Genomic DNA, 22,189 nt, shown 5'->3' on the forward strand with positions numbered 1-22,189 from the left:
GTCACGCCGAGACATAGGTTTTTTATTATTTCTAACATTATTAGAAACGTATACAACGTACGCATTGATAATCGATAGATTCAACATGTTATAAAACACGCACAAAGGCCATCTTTGGGTTTTTCTGTTGGTGGAAATGCTGGAGCACATTTGGTCCACGGTATCTACTGCACCCTTTGTACTGTTGTAGAAATGAATCATTTCTGGTTTTCCTGTTTCTTACGTTATCACTATAAAGAATTAAAAAATAATTATAAAAAAATACTTCATTCACTTACCTTTGCCAAACTTACGTAATTACTAAACTTTCGTCGAGCGGACGACGAAATTCCTGTAACTTTCGACCTAATTGTCGTGTGACCTCGAGCGTGTCACGCGATGCACTATTTTGCAAATCAGGAAGCTAGAAAAAGCGGCGGGGGCGGGGGACGCGGAATAATAGGTAAACTTCAATTTCGCGGCATAGCGCGTCGTCGAGCGGACGAATGTTTAGTTATCTAGGGTTAAATGAGATTGTGGTCAAATGCGAGCCTATATTATTTAAAAAAAAATCTACGAATCCACGTCACTTTTGCTAATTTCCACCATCATTAAAATCTTTACACGCTCGCCGGTTTAATGTTCTACAGCAATTAGGCTCGTGACTCAAATTATTATTCCTAGACTTTCAGTAATAATAATAATAGGACCAAAAAGGTAAGATAATTAATGGAATATGTACAAAGAGGACGCCTTTTGATCTGGTTTGGTTACAAGACTAATTGGATGTATGTGTACCCTTCTCAAATGGTACACCGTATTTACGAAATAACTTTTATGGTAAGGTACATTTGAGCTTTAATGTTGTTTCTAACCAGCCTTAGAATGTCCATATTTTATTTATGTATTCTGATATACATAGTCATTACAGATAATCCAAATCGACAATGTATGCAATCTATTTATTATTAAAATACTTCAGACTAATATTAGTGAATTCCGCCAACGAACATGTAGGTATATATATATAAATCTGTGTTCAGATTTTCAAGAGCTATTTCGTTAAATCTAGAGCTCCAAATCCTGAAAAATCCTGAGTGTTTCGTTGAGCTGTTTCGTTATTTCGTTTTCGTTGTTTCGTATTTCGTTATTCCACAAAGTCACAAATTATCAGAAGACAACTTGCGCCACATACAAGGTGTCAGTGGCATAGTAACGAAATCTTTGATATCAAGTGGAATTTTCTGTCGCAACAGTCATCATCATCAATTTAAGAGCTACGCCCTTGTCGGTGCATCATTTTCCACGTTACTTTCGCAACAGTATCGAACTGAAAATAATAAAAAAAACTAACATCTTCATGAGTTTTCTGTCAGCAAATTGCACTTGATATTAACTCAGAATCATGGTCTGAATCATCCCCCTCAGTATTCGTTACGGTGTCACTAACACCCATACGTACACGTACGCACTTGTATGGCTACCTGTACATACCTACTTGTATGGGGTGTATGGGGTAAGAGTATAGAATTGAAAATAATTAAAACCTAAAAACATGAATTTTGCGACGGGAAATTCCACTTTATATTAACTCAGAACCATGAGCTTATCTCCTACAATATTCTTTAGGAATTTCAAAATGTTCTTTGTTGTTTATATGAAAATACTGTCAAATAAAAACGGCCAAATGTCGTACTCATTGTTACTTAATTCATAAATAAAGATCGAAAATAAGTCTAAAAGTAAAATGAGATTAATCTTAGACTGATGAATAGAAGCCTATTTCTTGATTATCATTTTATAATTTATCTTTGACCCAGTCAAATACCCTATTCTATAATTTATTTTGTGTCTACTTTCAGTTTAGCAGAAAAGTATCTTAGTTTTAAAGCACTTTTAATAGCAGAATATTATTCGTTTTAAAGCAAAACTATCTTTATTACCCTGACGGACAGTTGATTAAACCTAACACTTCCAATTTCACGGTAAACAGAGCGTCAGGTGATATCCTGGTCCGCTCTCATCAAATATAGGTCAATGTCAATGTCTGCCAAATTTTCCGATAACGTCGACATTCTATCGATTCAATATAGAGCTATGAGTAATACATAATCCGTGAGCGATTAGGGTCATTCAAGGTAAAGGAAAATTCTGAAGCAACTTGGGTACTTTCCAAAACGTTTGGAATTAAAAATTTATGGAATTCTACATTGGTCCGAAAAGGATAATATTATGTCTGTGTAAAATATAGATCAATCAATGTATTTATTTAGCATCCATAAATAATTGGGTCGTGAACTGGGTTCAAGATAAATTACGAAATTCTGATTACTATGCAAAGACAGATCTAAAAGTAATGAAAAACATTTTATTTTTTCTATTTAATTTATTTATGAATTTTTATCAAGAAAAACGTAATAATAAATCCGATATTTTATCACGTTTTTCTATGACGACACAGTGTGCTTTTTCATACAAATTCCATAGTAATTTCGTGTTTTGACGTTTAGTAAAAAGTAACTGATTTGAGTAGTTGGAAACTAGCCTATTACAAAACTTTTTTACCTATCTGAATCGTAAAAAACACGTCGTTAAGACGACGTGTTGATGGCCACAAGCATCTGAGTTTACCTTTTTAATTAGTTTTTGCTTTTTAAATCTTTCGTATCCAAAATTCAACGCAGATCGACGAAATTTATCACTAGATATCAACATCGACAAGAAGAAACTACTGTGTCTACAATCCTCACACCACGATCGATGGGGAATCATTTTACCGTGGTGGCGAATCCTTTTACCACGATGGGGAATCCTTTTACCACCATGACGAATCATATTACCACGGTGAATTAGCAAATCCTGTTACTACAGTGACTAATTCCTTCACGAGACGGTGGCGAATCCCTGTACCACAAAGTTTAAAAAATCTTACCTGGTTAGCAGCGATGAAGTCAGGATCGTAGATGGCGGGCCGCGGCTTCATGGCGGCCATCTCTTTGCGCAGCTTCTGTTGTAGCTCGTACTCGATGACCTTGGCTCGTGCCATGGAGTCTGCCAGGTTCAACGGGCTGATGTCCCAGCCATCGATCACTAGTGGAGAAACCAGGGGAAAGAGATTGTTATTGCGAGAATTGATCAGAAAATTATGTTTAAACTGTTGTAAGATATTTTATACAAACAGTATCAATAAAAACTCTTTGTTATGAGTTAGCGATAGTTCATTTTGCGGGGTGTACTGGATGTAAGAGCTTTTGCACCCACAATGGAGCAATAAATAATTTGAAGACAGGGTGACCAGACCACCTTTTGATAACTCTCTTCTTATTGTGACATGAACCAAAATACAGGGTGTTAGTGACATCGTAACGAAAACTTTGAGGGATGATTCTGAGTTGATATCAAGTGGAATTTCCGTCGCAAAAGTATAGAACTAATTTAAAAAGATACTAAAGTTTTCATGACTTTCCGACAGGAAATTCCACTTGCTATCGACTCAGAATCATGGTCTGAATCCTGAAGGGGTTCAGTATTCGTTACGATGTCACTAACACCCTGTATAATGTTTTTTTTATAGGATAACTTTGTCATTCGTTAGACGCCGATCCTGAAAGGCTGCGTATGATTTGCTGCAGCTAAAAATCAGTGTAATGGTATGTTGGACGAGAACCGATGTGTTCAAAGCTTGCAGAGTTCGGCTTAGAGAGAGATGCCGCGGGTGCATAGCCAGTAGGACCGGAATATGCACATAACGGTCATATTATATGTGGCAACGACAGTATTATAAGTTTCCACATCATTCATTGCTTTTTTAGTATCGCGCAACCACTGAGTTTCTTTCAGGTAGTCCAAGGTTAGCCCAATTGGCGATAGACGAGGGAAGCTCGCCTATACTTTATGTACGTATATATTTTAAAATAAAAAAGGCTATACAAACAAACAACTAGCGTTTATGTTACTCTGTGAATGGCGGATAAATCGATGTAGCGGTCCATCCAGAAATGTCTTGGTGACTTGGTGTGGCCGCGTGAACCTCAATGTATAAACTTACCCAAGTCATCAGGGTGCACCATGGGCAGAAGCTGTGACATGGGCACGTGGACGTCCAGACCCTTGTCGTCGATACCCAGGCGCACGGTGGACGCTTGCGTTATTGAACCGAACCTGGTGGGGATTTCAATTTAGCTGGTTTATAGTTATACTTCTATGCTGGGGTGAGAGTGAGAATTAGCATAGAATGCTTACAGACTTTCTTTTCTCTCTTCTTCTAACCCTCTTATCCTTTGCTGCGGGCCTAGCACCGTAAGCACGCGACTCTTTCTTGTCGCGACAGAGATCATTTGTCTCTTTCTGTGCAGTACTGTGAGAGAGTGACGGGTGACGTAAGTCGAGGCGAGAAAGAGTCGCACGCTTACGGTGCTAAGCCCGCTGGGATGAAAAGCTCGAACAACGATTTTGACTCCTCGCGATCTTTTGCAGTCTCTGTAGCTTGCTCCTATGAAATGCCGAGTTTTTAGTTCTTGGTCAACCGAGCGTTGCCAGGTCTTTTTGGGCCGCCCCTTTTACGTTTTCCACGTGCAAGCCAGGTCAGCGCTCGTCGGGAGGGGTATTCTATAGGTGTTCTAAGAACAAGACGAGGATATCAGTATCCAAATCAGAATGCCGACGGCCTAAGGTTATGTTTATAGCAAAATGACTCCTTCTTGACCAATTATACACAGGACATTTTTCGACGTGGCCGTTTTTGGTGGTATGAAAAACCTAATCATGCTATGTGGGGGAACTTCAAGCTGACCAATCTTAGTCCATAAGTTTTAAAGTTCTCATAATTAATTAATGTTTTTACACACATACATAAGATCACGCCTATTTCACTTTGGGGCAGGCAGAGACCACAGAATTCCACTTACTACTAAATGTCTCATGTGTTTAACAGGTTTAATTTGTCTGGAAATCCAAGCCTTTCCAGCAAGTCTATGAAGACCATAATATTCTAAATTTTTTGGAAAATAGTGTGAATGGTTTTGTAATCTCACCAAATCGTAAGGAAACCTCATTACTGAGAAATGTGTTTCGGAGGTATGTGACCTAACCTATATTGGACTGGTGTTCCCTTCGTGGGTTGTAAGTTCAGACAGACAGTCTGAACAGATAATCAGACACACAGACAGACAGAACCAGACCTTTCAAATCTTCAGGAGATGTGTGAATGTGATGTGTGAATGGTTTTGTAATTTTCAATATAAATTGTGATAGAATCATTATGTTATGGTTCATTATGCATTGTTATGGTCATAAAATATCACATTTACCAGTTGGAATCCATCTTGCCATTCTTGGTCGTCCAGGACAGGTGGTGCCTGTTGGCGAGCACCGCTGCCGTGAACGTGGACCCGTTGTTGCCGCCCCAGCCCACTAACATGACCCCCACTTTGCCCACCTTGCGCCCCGTGCGGATCTTCAACGATGTCCGGTAGGGACGAGCCTAATAAACAATTGACATTCATTAAAAACAATAAAGTTATGGTGATTGGGACAAATGGTGTGGGAGAAATAAATAATGATATTTTAACCATAATGATAATAATGATATTTAAAAAAAAAACTATAATCGCAGAATAAAAAAATATATGTATAGAATGGTAACTCTCTGCCAATTTTTATTCGGTATTGAGCTAAATGTACTACACCCCCTCTGGGTGTTACTAAAATTTAGACTGTCTATTTTGCTCACAATTACATGTTAAAAATTCGATTTTTTGATGGAGTGTCCGGGATATGCCAGGGCTATGCCATTTTTTAACTTCTATTTATTTGTAATATACCTACCAGTCTTATTTTTTGAACTTCCATTAGATACTTATTTGAAACTGTGTTCCTCAAAATATGTATTACAATACTAGATCATATGGTGTGGTTAATAATTTACTATGTAAGTACCTAGGTACAAATAAAAAAAAATACTTAAAAATAAAAATGGAATGTAATAATAAAGATAGAAGTTGTCTAATTACTCAGATACTTGTTCTCATGATAAACAGTTGGCTCACTGCTTCTATATCCTTCTATGATGTCCCTCAGCAATCATCATATTTCTGAATACAAACAAATGAATGATGGACCGAAAACGGGATTAATTTAAAGCTAAAAAGCCAATATGAAAAATTGCTCTCTAAAAAGTATGAAACAAGAAGACTTGAGTGTAGAGGTAACAAGGTGCTTACTAACATTATGATTGATAGACCGTGAAAATAATATTGATAACAAGCTAAGTAAGGTAACTGCGAGAATGCAGAGAATCCAGTCTAGGACATAAATGAAACCAGGTAAGAATTCATATACAAGAATGTGTAATTCAATTCCTGGAAGGACTCCCTCGATAGGTGGAGAACGTTCTACGTAATTCCTGGATCGATAATCTGCCGCCCGGCTTCCGGCAAAACAAAAACATACCCCACTTTTGGTTATGTGAACTGAAGAATCAAAATATACTCACCAACAGCTCGTGGCCATTCTTCGTAACCAGGGTTTCCTCGTATTCGTAATCAGACAGGATAAAATCGTCAGTATATTGCACATTAGGACTGGAAACCACCAAAGTTGAAACCTTCTCCATATCGAACTTTATTGAGTTTTATACAGTTCGCAAAATGAGATTTATGAGAAAAATAAAAGTAAAACCCTATTAGGAGATTTGTATTGTTAATTTCAATTTTCAAAGTGCTGCGTGAGTGTACCAATATTTTTAAAAAATTGTATTTAGCGGCACAACCTCCACACACGACAATCAGAGATGAACTGTCAACTAACTGTCATTATTATAGCATAGGGCATAGAGTTTTTTTTTTTCATAGGAATGAATGAGTATATGAAAATGATTGAACTAAACTGTCATTTTCTGATGTTGGTAGCATCGCTTCCAAGATTCGAATACTTCGAATAGCTGCACCCACCACCACTTCTGTATTATTATATTTTTTACTTTTTTTAACCCTTTGATGTACAAATGAAATTAATTAATAATTTCATAAATTATTAATAAAATTGAAGGTCTGCGTAATGCAATAATTTTATAATTCGGCATAAAACGTAGGTACTACCTTTGTTATTTATTATAAACGTCATTATTTCTACTAATAATTGATAAAAATAAAACATCGAGTCGTTTTAATTATATGCCGTTAATTATATCTATACTAGTTTGTGTGCCGTCTAGGCATAATAATACATGTAGAGGTACATTTTCTTCACACATTCAAAATATAGTATTCAAACACGGGTATGTGTGTATTCTGGTAACATTAATAATTTAATATTCTTGTCTACCGCTCATGCGCCCTTCTCTTTCGATCCGGAATCATAAATAAAATCAACTATAACTACTACTATTTGTTACATTGTCTGTACACTGTTAACTACACACATAACTTTGAGTACGAACATACCTACACATGAAAGCATGGAATCTGAATAAAAAGAAGACTATTCGAACCTCCTATTCTCTCACAGTATGTGTGTGTGCGCGTAATGAACATTGTATTGTATGTATGTACGTACGTACGTGAAAGAAAATAAATTGAGTACTTTTTATTACACTCACACTGACTCATCGTCTGTAAAGTAAATTGTGGGGGCCCGAACTGGGTTGAATGTATACAAAAATATCATGTTGATAATATTGTAAAAGTAAACATTAAATATTTTACATTACAAGTTAATTTTCTAAATTCAATTGCATACCTATCACGTTTCTAAAATTTTTAAAGTTGTAATTTTACATCTTACAAGAAATAAAACAAACTATTTACCTATAACTAATATCAAATTATTATTTCATTATAATAATAATTAATATTATTTCAAAGTAAGATACGAAGTACGCTCCTTGGAATGCGCTAGCTATAATACAATTTATAAAGTTGTATATTAATTACGGTATAATAAAGCATGCGGGGGACGAGGGGGCGCGGCGCGCTCTCATATTCCGTATATTGATTGTGTGCGAGGGGGCCGGGGCAAGCAAGGGGCAAGGAGGGGGCCACGGCGTGCCCCACTCTGTTTTTTACGGCACGGCTTTCTGTGTAACATTATTTTATTTAATTTTGTGAAATGTTTCGGTGTTATTTGTGAAAATTCGGGAAGTCGGAAACGGTAATACGAGGTAAGATGTGTTTGAAGGGTGAATATTTGTCAGTGTTCCGGTAACGCCGAAATATAATATAAATAAAAAAATTATAGCTCTAAATTCTGTCGGCGGCGCGTACCTATAGTTATATTACTGTCATACCGCGTACGTATAGTGTTTTTTACGGGCATCGTTCTAAAAATAAGTTGTAATAATTATAATTTTATGTGGCGGTCGCAGTGGAGTCGGTTTTCTGTCGATTATTCATCGGTGGTGAAGTGTGTGTGATTTGTGCGCTGATCAGTGGTTGTGGTGCAGATGCAGGGCCTGGTGAGCGACAAGACGTTCCACCTCAAGTGGAACAACCACCTGCAGAACCTGAGCCAGCTGTTCACCACCATCTACTCGTCGTCGGCGCTGGCCGACGTCACTCTCTCCTGCCGCGACGGGACCCTCAAGGCTCATAAACTGGTGCTCTCAGCATGCAGTCCCTACTTCGAACAGATATTCAGGTACCTACACACATAAATTACATATTTTTTTATAAAATTAACAGTCATCCATTTGTAGTCATTCAAGCCTGCAAGTGTTATTTTTTATCCTAATTTAAATCTGTTCCATTAGTTCAGCATGACATCATTATTTTTTCTAAAGAGCTATTTATAATTCTCTGAATTGTATTCAGCCAAGAATGTTATTATTATTCTTTTAAATCTGTTCTCATTTAGTGCCAGTATTTTTTAATACTTACCACCTGCAGTTTATCTCTTAAAAAATTGTTACATAAACATCATGCTACAAGTGAACTACAATTTGTTTTTTTTTTATCTGAAGATAAGCAAAATATTTTCCTATAATAAATAATGAGATAATATAATTTTCGAAATTGTTTGGAACGTCTGATTAACAGATGATAATATAAAGTTACCTAAATTATATTTTTCTTTTCCTATGCCAGGGACAACCCATGCCAGCATCCTATAGTGATTTTAAAAGGGATCCCATTCTCTGAGATAAACCTCCTTGTGGAGTTTATGTACAAGGGATCTGTAGACGTTCAGGAGTTGGATTTACAGTCCCTAATGCACACGGCCTCTGAACTGGAGATCCGGGGACTGGCTTATGAGGCTCGAGATAATGCTGCGCAGATGTTGAATGTTAACTTGGAGTACCCGGCGGCATATTCACAGACACCGGCAGCAACATCGCAGCAGACATACCCGCAACAAGCACGGACCGATGTGGAGAGATTAAAGCAGGTAAGATTACTATCTCTTTTTTACTTATTTAATTGGCTGTCTAGTTCCCCCCCTAGGTCTATTGTGTTAGCTTCTAATTGCATATCTCACTTTTTTAGAAATGTCACTTATTCAATACTTGCGAGGAAAAATCTTGATTAGTTGCCTTATGAAAGATTGAAAAAGTTGCTTGTCATTGAAGTGAGTTACAATGGAAACCTGTTTTGAAAATATATGATTTTTAACTTGGGATAAACTGATGTGATACTGTGGTATAAATGTGATACAATATTCCAGACTACAATATAATACCTATATTAGGTTGTTATAGGATGAACTTAGTGAAAGAATAATTTCATAACTTAATTATCTTGATAACTAGATAAACTAGTGCAGTGATTCGATGATCTATGATAAGGATTAGTCTGTCACATCTTAAAATATTGCAAAATTCTTTGAGTAACTTTCAACTTTTTTTGTAGAAAACTTATACTTGTTAATTACATACTTATAAGGGGAAGTACCTACTCACTTACATAATTAAGTGGTTTCCTAGGCCAAACATAAATTATGAAATTCTACATGCTACTTCTAAATATTAAATAAAGACAGATTTAAAGGTGACAAATACATTATATTTATCTTATTTATGAATTTATATAATAAAAAAAATAAGTGCGCCTTTTGTCACGTTTTTCTAGACATCACAGGCTTTTTTATACAAATTACCTGTTTACGAGCATGACTAGATTTATAAGACCTAAAATTGTATGCCTATATGGCGGGATATAGCTGGAAGAAACAATTTATAATTGATATGAACGCCTATACTGTACCAATGAACCACAATAAAAATATATTTCATTTCATTTAATTTCATTTCAAAATTCCATAGTAATTTTGTGTTGTGACGTTTAGTAAAAAGTAATTGATTTGACTAGTTGGAAACTGCCATATTGCAGAGAAAACTTAATGTGTAAGTGAATGATTAATTTACGAATAAACATAAATTATTCATAGGAAAACATTTGCACATAGTAGAGTCATAAAAGTGACTAATGAAAAAAAAACTACAAAATGCTTTACTGTTATCAGATAATTTATCATTTAATAAACATATTGACGTCATTATACAAATGTGCTGGTGTAATAACTATCTTCTTTTAAAAATATATTATTTTAGATTATTTTGAATGAATAATAAAATTTTCATCATGTATAATTTATTTAAAGAAGTTTTTTTAAAATAGAAATTCATTTGCAATTTCTTCTTTTACATTTAGGTACCTATATGAAATGATCTGGATGGTTGACATGAAAAAGAAAATAATGAAATGACTATGTTGTAGAAATGGAATGTTAGATGATCTTCCACTATATTAACAACATTTTAATATTATAAAAGTAATATTTAATAGATACTTTTAAAACTAATTAATTACCTATAATGATATGTTGAAATTGTGTTGGTACTTATAATTACCTACATAATTAAAATAGAGATTTACTAAGCGTAATCTGATGAACCAGGAGAATATAAGTTAAGTATGCTTAGGTATCTATATCTTTTATATTAAAGAACTGTTAACATATAATCTACCGTATGTATATAAAGTAATTGGTTGTTATGTTGACTGGCTTATAAAATTATTTAAGCTAGAAACTCTGTAATGAGCTTAAGTAATGATTTTTATTTTAAAGAAAAAAAGAACATTATTTTCGGACACCACAGACAGGTACAACATTACATTTACAAAGCACAGATTCCACACGAAAAATAAAAAACTAAGTATAAAAAATACTAATTATTTTTTTGCAATTTCATGAACTAAAAATATTTGAAAAAAGTTTTTTATCATATATGAATATATTGATGGCTTTCTCGTTGCAATAATACAATACAATACAACAGTACAATAGTACTTAAAAGCAGTAATAATAGGTCACAACAATATGTGACCTTAGTGCTAACAAGCAGTTTCTTCCAGGCAAAAAAGGAAGAGTTGGAGATAGAAATGTTATGAAAAGTTGCCTAAGTTTTGAGTGAAATTGGTAGTTGATTTAGTCCTAATTTAGTCTCTAACAAGACCTGAATAAAACAATGCTGGGCGTTCCATTTTTCGCGATCTTTTGCCCACTTCATCCAGTCCTTCTGGTAAGCGTCAAGGTCGTCACGCCATCTCTTTCTAGGTCTGCTATGGCTACAAGTCACGAGGCCTCATAATATTAGAAGTATTATTTTTTAAACTTAAAATTCCCCAATGTTATTCATAAATTAAACACCAAATAAAATACAATGAATGATAAATAGCTTCAAATTCATTACGGTAATATAATAATAATAAAGTATTGTTGATGTAGGCACAATTTGAATTTCAGAGTATGAAATTAAAATTAAATAATGCATGAGATTAATTACAATAATAATACTAAGATACTCCAATTTGTGATGTAACTGAATAACCGAATATTATTCGGATTGACTTGGAATGTTATCTTATACAGGGTGTTAGTGACGTAACGAATATTGAGGGGGATGATTCAGCTCGTAGTTAATATCAAGCGGATTTTTCCGTCGCAAAAGTGTGGAGCTTTAAATAATTTAAAGAAACACTAAAATTTCCATTAATTTTCCGAGAGGAAATTCCACTTGATATCCACTTAGAATCATGGTCTGAATCATCCCTCTCAGTATTCGTTATGAGGGCATACCACCACGCTGCGCCACTATGGGTTGGTGGAGAACAAAATGTGTACTTTAAAGATAACTAGTAGTTATAATTTAGTTAGTTACAACTGCCCTAAATAAAACTAAATTATCAGGTAAAAAAATACATAAGTTCGTAATCGGACCCATTTTATCGTGTTTAAATATTGTTTAATATAATACATAGTGATAATTTTAAAACTAAGATAACTGGAGTAATAAAAATAAAATGAAAATATATATAGATAAGTCAACATTCTATATAATTATTTTAATTTGCAGACATTTTTGGCATTGGCTTTAATAGGCTATAGCTATAATAAGGTCATATTGGACAAAGTTTTGTCGTTTATTTCTTATCTTTTAAAACTGTGGAACTATAAAGTAACTGTGTTGCTCTGAGGGAGTCTTGCATGTTTATATAACACGACCCAAAATAGATTTTAAACATTTTGTAACATAAATAAAAAAGTCTTTTATGAAGTTTGTGGTTTTCAAAATGTTTCGATGCTGTGTCTAAGATGTTTTGAATAATTTTATTATTGTACCACAGAGAGCGCTTATCGCTTTTACAAAAAGATTACAAAAGTATAGGTCCGCTTAGGTAGAATGAAATAAAGACAATAATGGCCCCGATTCCTGCAGACACATCATTTTATTTTAAGTTATATATGTCATTTTCTTATCCACCGAAAAGGAAAGGGACGGGTAATCGACAGGTGGGGAGTAACAATGGTAACCACCCGTGACCTTGACGCATCTAACCTGACGGACAGGTAGATGTAATAACTACTTAAGGCAGAGGACTACATGTTGCGCCGACCCCACTTAGAGTGGGATAAGGGCAGGAGGATGATGATCACCCTTCCTTAGGGCGTTTTCGTACTACTACGATCCGAATCCGTCAAATAACGATTTTTTTTTGACGTGACTTATTTTAGATTTGCCCCAGATGGCATTAATTACTTGGCCGGAAAAAATAACGAACTTGGTCCAATAAAGAACATTCGAAGATTACAATGAGAAATCGGATGGATGCAGCGCAGAGCTATCGTATAAATAGTTCTACGGCGACTTTGTCCTCTGATGGGATGAAAATCAAAGTAGTGTGACGGGGAGCGCTTGTTCGAACCCCGGTATGTACGGTCACGAGCATTAATATGTATACACCTTGGTACCATGTCACTATAACTTTTTTGACAAATTGAACTGTATGTCTCACTAAATGTCAAATATGTTAGTGCGACAGAGTCCTAAAGTGGGTACATTATATTGCTCATGACTGTACGATAAGGTGCAAAAGTCCAATCAGTTTCTTGCAAGGTAATAAATTAACTGGTTGCACTGAGACCTCCTGGTTACATTTCGTTTCTGTAATAGACGAAAAACACCTACAAAAACATAAATTTTATAATTACTGACACTTACTGGTTTATAATTTCACCACTGTTTATAAATAATTTGCTGGGCTCAGTGACTACACTTTTGCTCTTTGATTGTATCTCTGACTACCCCAATTGGGATCTAGTCGTGAGCTTATGTTAGTGTGTGAAAACACAGACAGACAATTCGGTATGTAAGGAAAAAAGTTACGCTAATTGTAAAACCATTTTGAGATTTCGTCTTAATTAGCTTTATTTCTCTATTTTTAGCTCTCAAAACAGACGGATAGTGTTTATTTTAGCAATAATCGTGTATTTATTTGACTTTGATGTGACCTACCCAAATTGTCGTAGCCAAATGCCGTTTATAATAAATAAAATTTAATATAATCTGTGGTCATCACTAGGGTAAAGTGTCCTACGAGTGTGCGGTTAATAAACTTAATGAAACAATTTCAATAATAATGAGGATCACCAACCTCCACACAATTATTAGAAGCATTAACTATACAAAGTAAATAAAAAAAATGAAAAATTAAATAAATATTATTTGTATCTCTATCTTATTAGGCCTGAGTACTCTTAGGGACCGCCCACTTGGGCACATTACCCCAGCAAAATGTCAATATTAAAATTATAATACAAACTAAGCAAAGGCAATGGTATAAACGTCATTCAGCCTGCTTTAGGATATATTAAAAAAAAAAAAATAACAACTGCATGAAAAGCATAAATATTCAAATTGCTTTTTTATAATAGAATAACGTTTCATTTAAAAAAAGAAAATACCTTACATTCTCAATTGAACTTACTCTTTCCAAACGTCACTGACCAATGGCATTCCCTTAGATACACTTGTACCAACAATCGATGATGCGCGCTGAAGAGATTCGCCGTCGACGTCGCGATGAATCTTCGACCACCCACACTGCAGTCAACAACATTTTGGCTGCTGCAGCGAGGGAGATGGAAGAGGCCAGGCATGCTGCCCGGGGTGACAGAGCCGTCGCCAGCATACAGACGGAGCATGACCAGGGTAAGTGTGATCATGAGAAGTCGTCAGTTATATGGACTAAGGGATTACGTCACCTCCAACGCGATGAAGGAGTATCTGTATGGGTGACGGGCTGTTTACCGGTCACCATCATGATCTCCCCAGCGTTGTCTCGTTTTTCACAGGGTCCTTACCTAACCTGAAGATTTGACAGGTCCAGTTTTTTAAAGAATCGACTGCCTGTCTGACCTTCCAACTTGTGAAGGAAAAACTAGTCCAATACAGATTAAGCCACTTACGCGAAACATATTTCTCTGGTTTCACCACTGAGCACGTGTTATGTTTTTATGATCCAAACATGAATTGGAAAACAATTCGAAATTCATTGGTTTAGGCCCATTATTCGAACCTGCGACCACAGTGAGTCGGGCGTTCTTCCGAATGCTCTCGACTGGGTAACTTGTCACCATACGGCTCATAATATCCATCTTAAGATCTCGACACCAAGACCGGCGCAAGTTGTCATCGATAGACAATAGTGTGAGTTGTCTGTTTGTCTAAGTTGTCTTTATCTTTGTTCCAATAGCCGCAGCAGCATTGGCCGCAGCAGAAGTGAAGAGAGTGGAGCAGGAGGAAGAACGGCCTAAAAAGCGCCCATCCATCATGTCTCCAGAGGATGACAAACTGAGGGTCAAGAAGAAGATGACCGTGCGCTTCCAGGATGATAGCAAGACTGATGATGTGCCAGGGCGCAAGATGGCCTCGCCGCCTGGTGAGTTTCTTTTTAATGTGTGTATGTGTGTGTGCGTGGGTTTTGCTTCGGGTTTGTTTGAATTGTAACATGCCCGGCAAGTGATGATGAGCCCTCACAGTCTCTACGATATTTAAATTTCTCGCATCTGCTCTGTCAGGGAGGTTCCTTTTTAAAGCCCCAGGAAGGCGATTAAATTTCCTTTTCATAATAAATGAAATTATTAGGTACAAAATCTTTTATAATATGAATAATAAAACTATTTACTTCAAGGTATAAAGGCCCATAGAATAAATACTTTAACCAATATATATTAAAAAATAAAATAAATTGAAAACCACTTATGTTAACACATTTTGTGTCTATAATTATAATCGAGAAAATCCGGTCTCTAGTCCAGTGGTTGAGCGTTGGGCTCACGATTCGGAGGTCCCGTGTTTGAATCCTGGTGGGGACATATTACAAAAATCACTCTGTAATCCACCTCAGAAGCTGCACGACAAAAGTAGATCGAGAAAATATTCTATGACTCAAGTTGACTCAACGTTAACGCCTTGAAATTATTGAAATAAAAAGAACATTTTTGTTACAACGCTAATTACATGTTGACGTCAGACGTCAGGTTTTTCCATAAAAAATGTACCTATTAATTTAAAAAAACAATTGTTGGTTTATTTAGTGAGGCAATTTAAATCTCGCAATAAAAAGCGTCATATATTCTTATTCGGATAATGGCAATAGGCCCGCCCCCTATTACATGGGACTTGAACAAAACTGGAAGGGGTGTATATATTATACATCGTTGCCTACCCCCTCGGGGATACAGGCGTGATTTTATGTTATGTTGTTGTGATTTATGAGTGTTAAAACTGTTCTGGGGGGTTAAAATGGCCACATCGTAGCAATTCATCTAAGAAAGCAAAATTGCTATTTAACATTTGTTTGCGTTGCGCATTTACTTTTATATGCGCAAATATAAAATTGCAATATTGCTTTCTTAGATGAATTGCTACGATGTGGCCATTTTAACAGGTGGGTTAAAATGGCCACATCGTAGCAATTCATCTAAGAAAGCAAAATTGCTATTTAACATTTGTTTGCGTTGCGCATTTACTTTTATATGCGCAAATATAAAATTGCAATATTGCTTTCTTAGATGAATTGCTACGATGTGGCCATTTTAACCCACCTGTTCTGTTGTAAAAGAAATGTTTTCAAATTTTAAGTTCAAAATTAATGAATATAACTTTTAAACTGTGTTTTTAATCCAAATTATTGAATTTTTATAATAAACATAATTAAAATTACATAACTACGAAAAAAATATGTTTTAAGAGAAAAATCTAATATTCATAAAAGTAACAAAAACACGAAAAGAAAAGCAAGTTTTTAAGAGAAAATCTATAATTTCATAAAAGTAACCAATTTATTATAGAACCTCACAAGCACGGACTGTGTAGGTTTATGGTTGAATTTTAATGCAAGTTTTAATATGAAAAACGGAATTCCGAAATTTTAAAAACTAAATAATGTGGAACCCTAAAAATAAATATGTAATAAAATAAATGTTTATGCACCACATACGCTCATAAATATTCATTAATGTCGTAGAGATTTTAAAAATTCCGGGCCCGTGACTTGAAATATCATTAAATATTTTTATTTTGTTGCAAAAATATCATATATTTAATTTATTTTTGATTCGCATTTAAAAATATATGTAAAATGAAGTCAAGAACCTTTGGTTTGTGTTAATATTTTACAAATATGTTAGTTATTAAAAAATTTCAAGAAATGAATCAGTATAAAATATTACATACTTATATTAATTTACACTTGAATTAATTTGTGTGTGATGTTAATGGGCATTTTAATCTGTTTTGCAAATCATATTTTGATATTGGTTGGCAGCTCTCTACACATATAAAACTATTTTTCGAATAACTTTTTTATTTTTATTTTAAATATACCATTTTTATAAATAGCGGTCAGTGCCTTTATCGCATGTGGTATACAATGTTATCGTTTTTAACGACATAAGAGGTTTTTTGAGTTTTATACATTTTTATTTTTTCCTTTTCTGATAGTAACGTATTTTTTTGACGTTTTGAAAATAATTATTTTAATTAATTTTCAAAAAGTCAAAAAAATACGTTATTTTATTATACATAATATTTTATTATATTTTATTAATATTTTATTAATATTTTATTATAATATTTTATTATACAAAAATAATAATAAAATATTGGTCTAAATTGTACAATACCGTTGCTAGTTGGTAACATAATAATTAGTGTTACGTAATTATTAGTCTATTTTTATATATGCGTCAGAACAACGTTGAACGCCAAAGGTAAAAATAACTATTGCATTTGTAGGGCGGGTTTGTATATTACACCTGTGTTTTAATATAGAAGAACACTGAATAAGATAGTTTGCACCCATCCATTATTTTGGTGAGACGGAATATACACCATAATTCTACTCAAAACATAAAGATTTTTATAAAAATACACAACATGTTTTTAGAAAAAAAAGTTTTCATCATCGTTGCCCTAGCGTTATCCCGGTTTCTTTTTCCACCAACCGATTGCTTTTTTATTTATACTTTTTTTTAAATTAATTTATTCTACGCCAAATAAAAACTATTTTTTGTTTTTATAAAACGGCTTTTATAAACAGCACCTACAAAGATGAGCTTGTATCGTGTTCCAGAGGACCATTTGTCTGATTTTACGACAACCCCAGGATGTTAAGAAACGTGGAATATTCTAGATTTTTCTGCTCGTGCCTGCCATGTGACCACACCACACGAGTTTTAAAACTAATTGAATCCAATTAGACAGTATTAACAGCGTCGATATTTAAGTCTCTGTACGATGTTTACATTAAATGTTTGCCGGGCGGCGATTGTTGCGCCGGCGCAGTAAAAACACCGCGTATCTCGGACACCTGCGTACCTACTTCCCGGTTGATTACACGTGGACTGTATTAATAAATAATAAAGTAACATAGAAAATACAATATATACAATACAATACACAATTCTTCATACTTCATTTCTTCTTCAATAGGCTGGTTTCCAACTAGTCAAATCAGTTACTTTTTACTAAATGACAAAACACGAATATACTTCTAATTTAATGTCCTCTAGCCCTCGTTGACAATTACTTCCGCACAATATCCCAGGAAGAGGAATTGACTGAAAACCAGCGCTGGCTGGTGCCATACCATGTCTCCATCACAGCACAAGCTGAGCCATTTCCTTTTGCCCGTATTCGTAATATTCATAATTACTCAGTTCTTATAGCAAATGTAAATTGTTACTGGCAATAAATTTATTTTATTCTTATTTTTATTACTATGGAATTTGTATGAAAAAATAACCTGTGACGTCATAGAAAAACGTGACAAAATGTCGCATTTTTAACATTTTTCTTTATTAAAATTCATAAATAGGTTAAATAGAAAAAAGAAAACGTTTTTTTCACCTTTAGATCTGTCTTTATTTAGTAAACAGCATTTTATAATTTGGCTTGACCTAAGATACTACGCAAAATCTTTTTTTCTTCTCTATATATTATACTTTATAGCGATGTTTTTACGACATTTTCTACAATTTAATGCATAACTTAGTATCAAACAGCTATATTGCAAAATCAGGCTTTCTAAGAACACAATAGATCGACAAGACAATAATTTACTATAATTTCCTCCTTGTGCAATCATATTGCGTGCACAGTGGTTTGCAAAGTTTATTGTGCTCTATGGAACTATTCTTAAACTATTTTTTTTTTATGCGGTACAAGTTCAAATTCAAATTCAAAAATATCTTTATTCAGTAGGTAACATAGTTACACTTTGAATCGTCAATTTTTACATAACGAACGTCTCATCCGCCTAAAACTACTGCAGCTTCTCACAACCTGTATAGCCGGGGAAAAGAAGCTGCAAGAAAAATCTCGGCACAGGGCCCTAGACGTTCTTTAAAAAAAATAAAAATAAACATAAAATATTGATATACAATTGAGTAATTTAGCTGCCTAATATCAGTTCTCAGACAGTTAATCCCATGCATTCATATCTTCTAAATAATCACTAACTTTATAATAACCTTTTTTGTAAAGTTTTTGTTTAACTACTGTCTTAAAGCAGTTGAAAGGCAAATTCTGAATGTCAATGGGAATCTTATTGTAAAAACGTATACATTGCCCCTTAAAAGATTTAGTAATCTTATGTAATCGACTGACTTGTTGAGCTTAGTGCAGGGACCGCAGCATAACTAGAGTATATTATAGTAATATATTATTATAGTTGTCTGCATGTTTATTAATGTAAAATTGTAATACTATGTTCAATAAAGATTATTATTATTTATTACATAGTGCCGTGCTTCGGAAGGCACGTTAGGGCGTTGGTCCCGGCTGTAAAACCTCCACCAACCCGCAGTGGAGTAGAGTGCAACGAATCTGTGAATGAACCAATAACCCGGACAAATTAAATAGGCATCTCGCCTTATGATTGCCGTTCGACGTGTGCTGGCATTTTTATACAATATTTTTAATGGGTTTATGCCTGTTTATGCTAGTTAGTTATTTGTTAGAGATCAACTGTCGTGAACCATAACATAACATAGCATCGCGCTTTTACCCCCAAAGGGGTAGGCAGAAGTGTATAGTATACCCAATTCTCAAGTGCCATGTGGCAAGCTCATTGCCTTTGCACTTTGTTTATATATTCCCTTTAAAATTTGATTATTAAATTGGGTAAATCTTACAATTAATAGTTTTTATTGCCTACTTATTATATTAATTGATAAAAGATATTTATTCTGGCAAGGTTATCAGTTCAAATTATTTAAAGAGAAGAGATAAAATTCTATTTTAGGGAGTTATCTGAGTCTAGTATAACAATAGTTGAGTTGAGGTTTCATGTTCAATGTTGTTCAGAATCATTTGCATGTTTACGATGTTTAACCATGATGCCCTGAGCCGAGGTTCGCGCCCAACTGGGCACCCTCACGCCTGTTGTCTTAAACGTTGTACCGGGTGAGAGCCTTCAGCGCTCCCCATTTGTCCGGCCAAGTAGTTAATGCCATCTGCGGCTTTTTTTTACGTGACTTATTGTTATTGTAGATTCGATTTTTTTCGTCAAAAAAAAAATAACCATGGAAAGTATTAAAATTGAGTTATTCAATTCAAAACACTATTGCACATAAACACAAAGGGCAATCACATAATGACAGCAGAAATACAAGCCTTATTGCCATGCAGCAATTTCTTCCAGGCAACCATATGGCGAAAGGAATTGATAACACTGGAACATGGAACAGTGCAATACAGTAATAGTATAATAAATATATGAAGAAGAAAAAAAAACAGCCCAATACAAGTTCGGTCACATACCACCGAAAATGCATTTCATGGGAATTCACTGCCTCCCAAGACATAGGTTCGTCTAGTTTGGGAGACGGTTTCAATGCATAATGTAAAAACTTATATCAATACCTAAATGTTATTATTATTTGTAATGAATGAATGAATGAATAAATGTCTATTTCGGACTTTTCTTTTCCAGGTATTGGTATAGAGAACAGCCGCGAGGATCAGAAGCCGGGAGGTATCAAGGTGGTGCAGCTAGCCGTGTTGCAGAAACAAAACAACGACCACGGCAATAATGAAGACTCTGATGGTAAATGCTTTCAACCTTCTATCGTGTGGGTTGTGAGGTAGATTACCAACCCCATCAACCCTGGCGTCAGGGTTACTATTGAGCCGCCAAATGCCCCTGACGTGGCTCACGTAACGACTACAAACTAACATTAATAAGTAGTAACCGGAACCAACGGCTTAAAGTACCTTCCGAAGCACCGATCATCTTTCGGACAATCAGGTGATCAGCCTGTAATGTCCTAACGAAACTAGGGATCACAAAATGATTTTTGTGATACGTCCCCACTGGGATTTGAACCCGGGACCTCCGGATCGTGAGCTCAACGCTCAAACTACTGGACCACGGAGGCCGTTTTCACCACTTCATCACTTAAACAGCCTATACACATCCTTTGTTGGACACTGGCCTCCTGGAGAGCGCATGGACTAACACAGGTGGCTTGACCATTATAGACGGCGATACGGCTCACCTATCACGTTGGCCTAACAGAAAGCCCGGTGGGGTATGAGTACTTAGTTCATCTTGCGACGGATGAACCTTTGACTACCCCAATTGAGATATAGTCGTGAGTTATATAAATCAAATTATCCTGGTGTTATAATTGCAGAGAAAGGCGGCAAGCAGGGCCTGATGGATGACGACGAGGAGACTGACTCGAGCGGCTCCATCTCGGACTCGGCCACCAATGATCATGAGGGTCGTCCGCATGTGTGCGATGTTTGCGACCTCAGGTACGGTTACGAGCATTAACCTCATACGCACGCATTCACACACGCATGCACGTAGACACACGCACGCTTGTACGTACACACGCGCTCGCATGTACGTACACACACGTTCGCATGCACGTACACACACGCTCGCATGTACGTACACACACGTTCGCATGCACGTACACACACGCACGCACACTTATACGCACGCACCCTTGCGCCCTTGCCGCATGCATACATACTTCAAAATTATTGCAATTCAATAACACCGTTATCCAGTGAGTAACTTAGTTACACTTTGAATCGTCAATTCTTACATAAATAGTTTTTTTGGTGAAAGTCTCATCTGCATAAAACAACTGCAGCTTCTCATCGGTAGCTGAGATAGCTGCATAAAGGCTTCGGCAAAGAGCTGTTCTTTAAAAATATTGAGCCACATTCCATTTGTTGCAATAATATAATGCGACATGTTACTACGTTTGTCTATCGAATAACTAGAGGATTGTATACGATTCGGGCCTCTACTTCTTCTTCGCTCATGCGAGTCCCTCTCAAATCCACCGTCTACAGGTAATACAAAATCGTTTCATGCGGAAAGCCACGGGAGCTCCGTGGTTCCTTCGCAAT

The 22,189-nt window shown here is 35.5% G+C and overlaps 2 protein-coding genes across 3 annotated transcripts in view; one reads left to right on the plus strand and one right to left on the minus strand.

Moving 5' to 3' along the window:
• Positions 1-6,763, minus strand: part of LOC126373807 (inositol-3-phosphate synthase) — a 31,134-nt gene extending 24,371 nt beyond the window's left edge. The window contains exons 1-4 of the mRNA XM_050020118.1: positions 6,473-6,763; positions 5,289-5,461; positions 4,028-4,140; positions 2,912-3,069 (exon numbers count right to left, since the gene is read on the minus strand). Coding sequence (XP_049876075.1) covers positions 2,912-3,069; positions 4,028-4,140; positions 5,289-5,461; positions 6,473-6,592 — 564 coding nt within the window. The 5' untranslated portion in view covers positions 6,593-6,763. The remainder of the gene's footprint in view (positions 1-2,911; positions 3,070-4,027; positions 4,141-5,288; positions 5,462-6,472) is intronic.
• Positions 6,764-7,976: 1,213 nt separating this feature from the next.
• Positions 7,977-22,189, plus strand: part of LOC126373781 (myoneurin-like) — a 30,506-nt gene continuing 16,293 nt past the window's right edge. For both annotated transcript variants that reach the window (XM_050020066.1, XM_050020067.1), the window contains exons 1-7: positions 7,977-8,137; positions 8,420-8,613; positions 9,060-9,360; positions 14,278-14,464; positions 15,009-15,194; positions 20,754-20,867; positions 21,457-21,580. In XM_050020066.1, coding sequence (XP_049876023.1) covers positions 8,420-8,613; positions 9,060-9,360; positions 14,278-14,464; positions 15,009-15,194; positions 20,754-20,867; positions 21,457-21,580 — 1,106 coding nt within the window. In that variant the 5' untranslated portion in view covers positions 7,977-8,137. The remainder of the gene's footprint in view (positions 8,138-8,419; positions 8,614-9,059; positions 9,361-14,277; positions 14,465-15,008; positions 15,195-20,753; positions 20,868-21,456; positions 21,581-22,189) is intronic.

This window comes from Pectinophora gossypiella, chromosome 16 (assembly GCF_024362695.1).
Source record: "Pectinophora gossypiella chromosome 16, ilPecGoss1.1, whole genome shotgun sequence".
Lineage (NCBI taxonomy): Eukaryota > Metazoa > Arthropoda > Insecta > Lepidoptera > Gelechiidae > Pectinophora > Pectinophora gossypiella.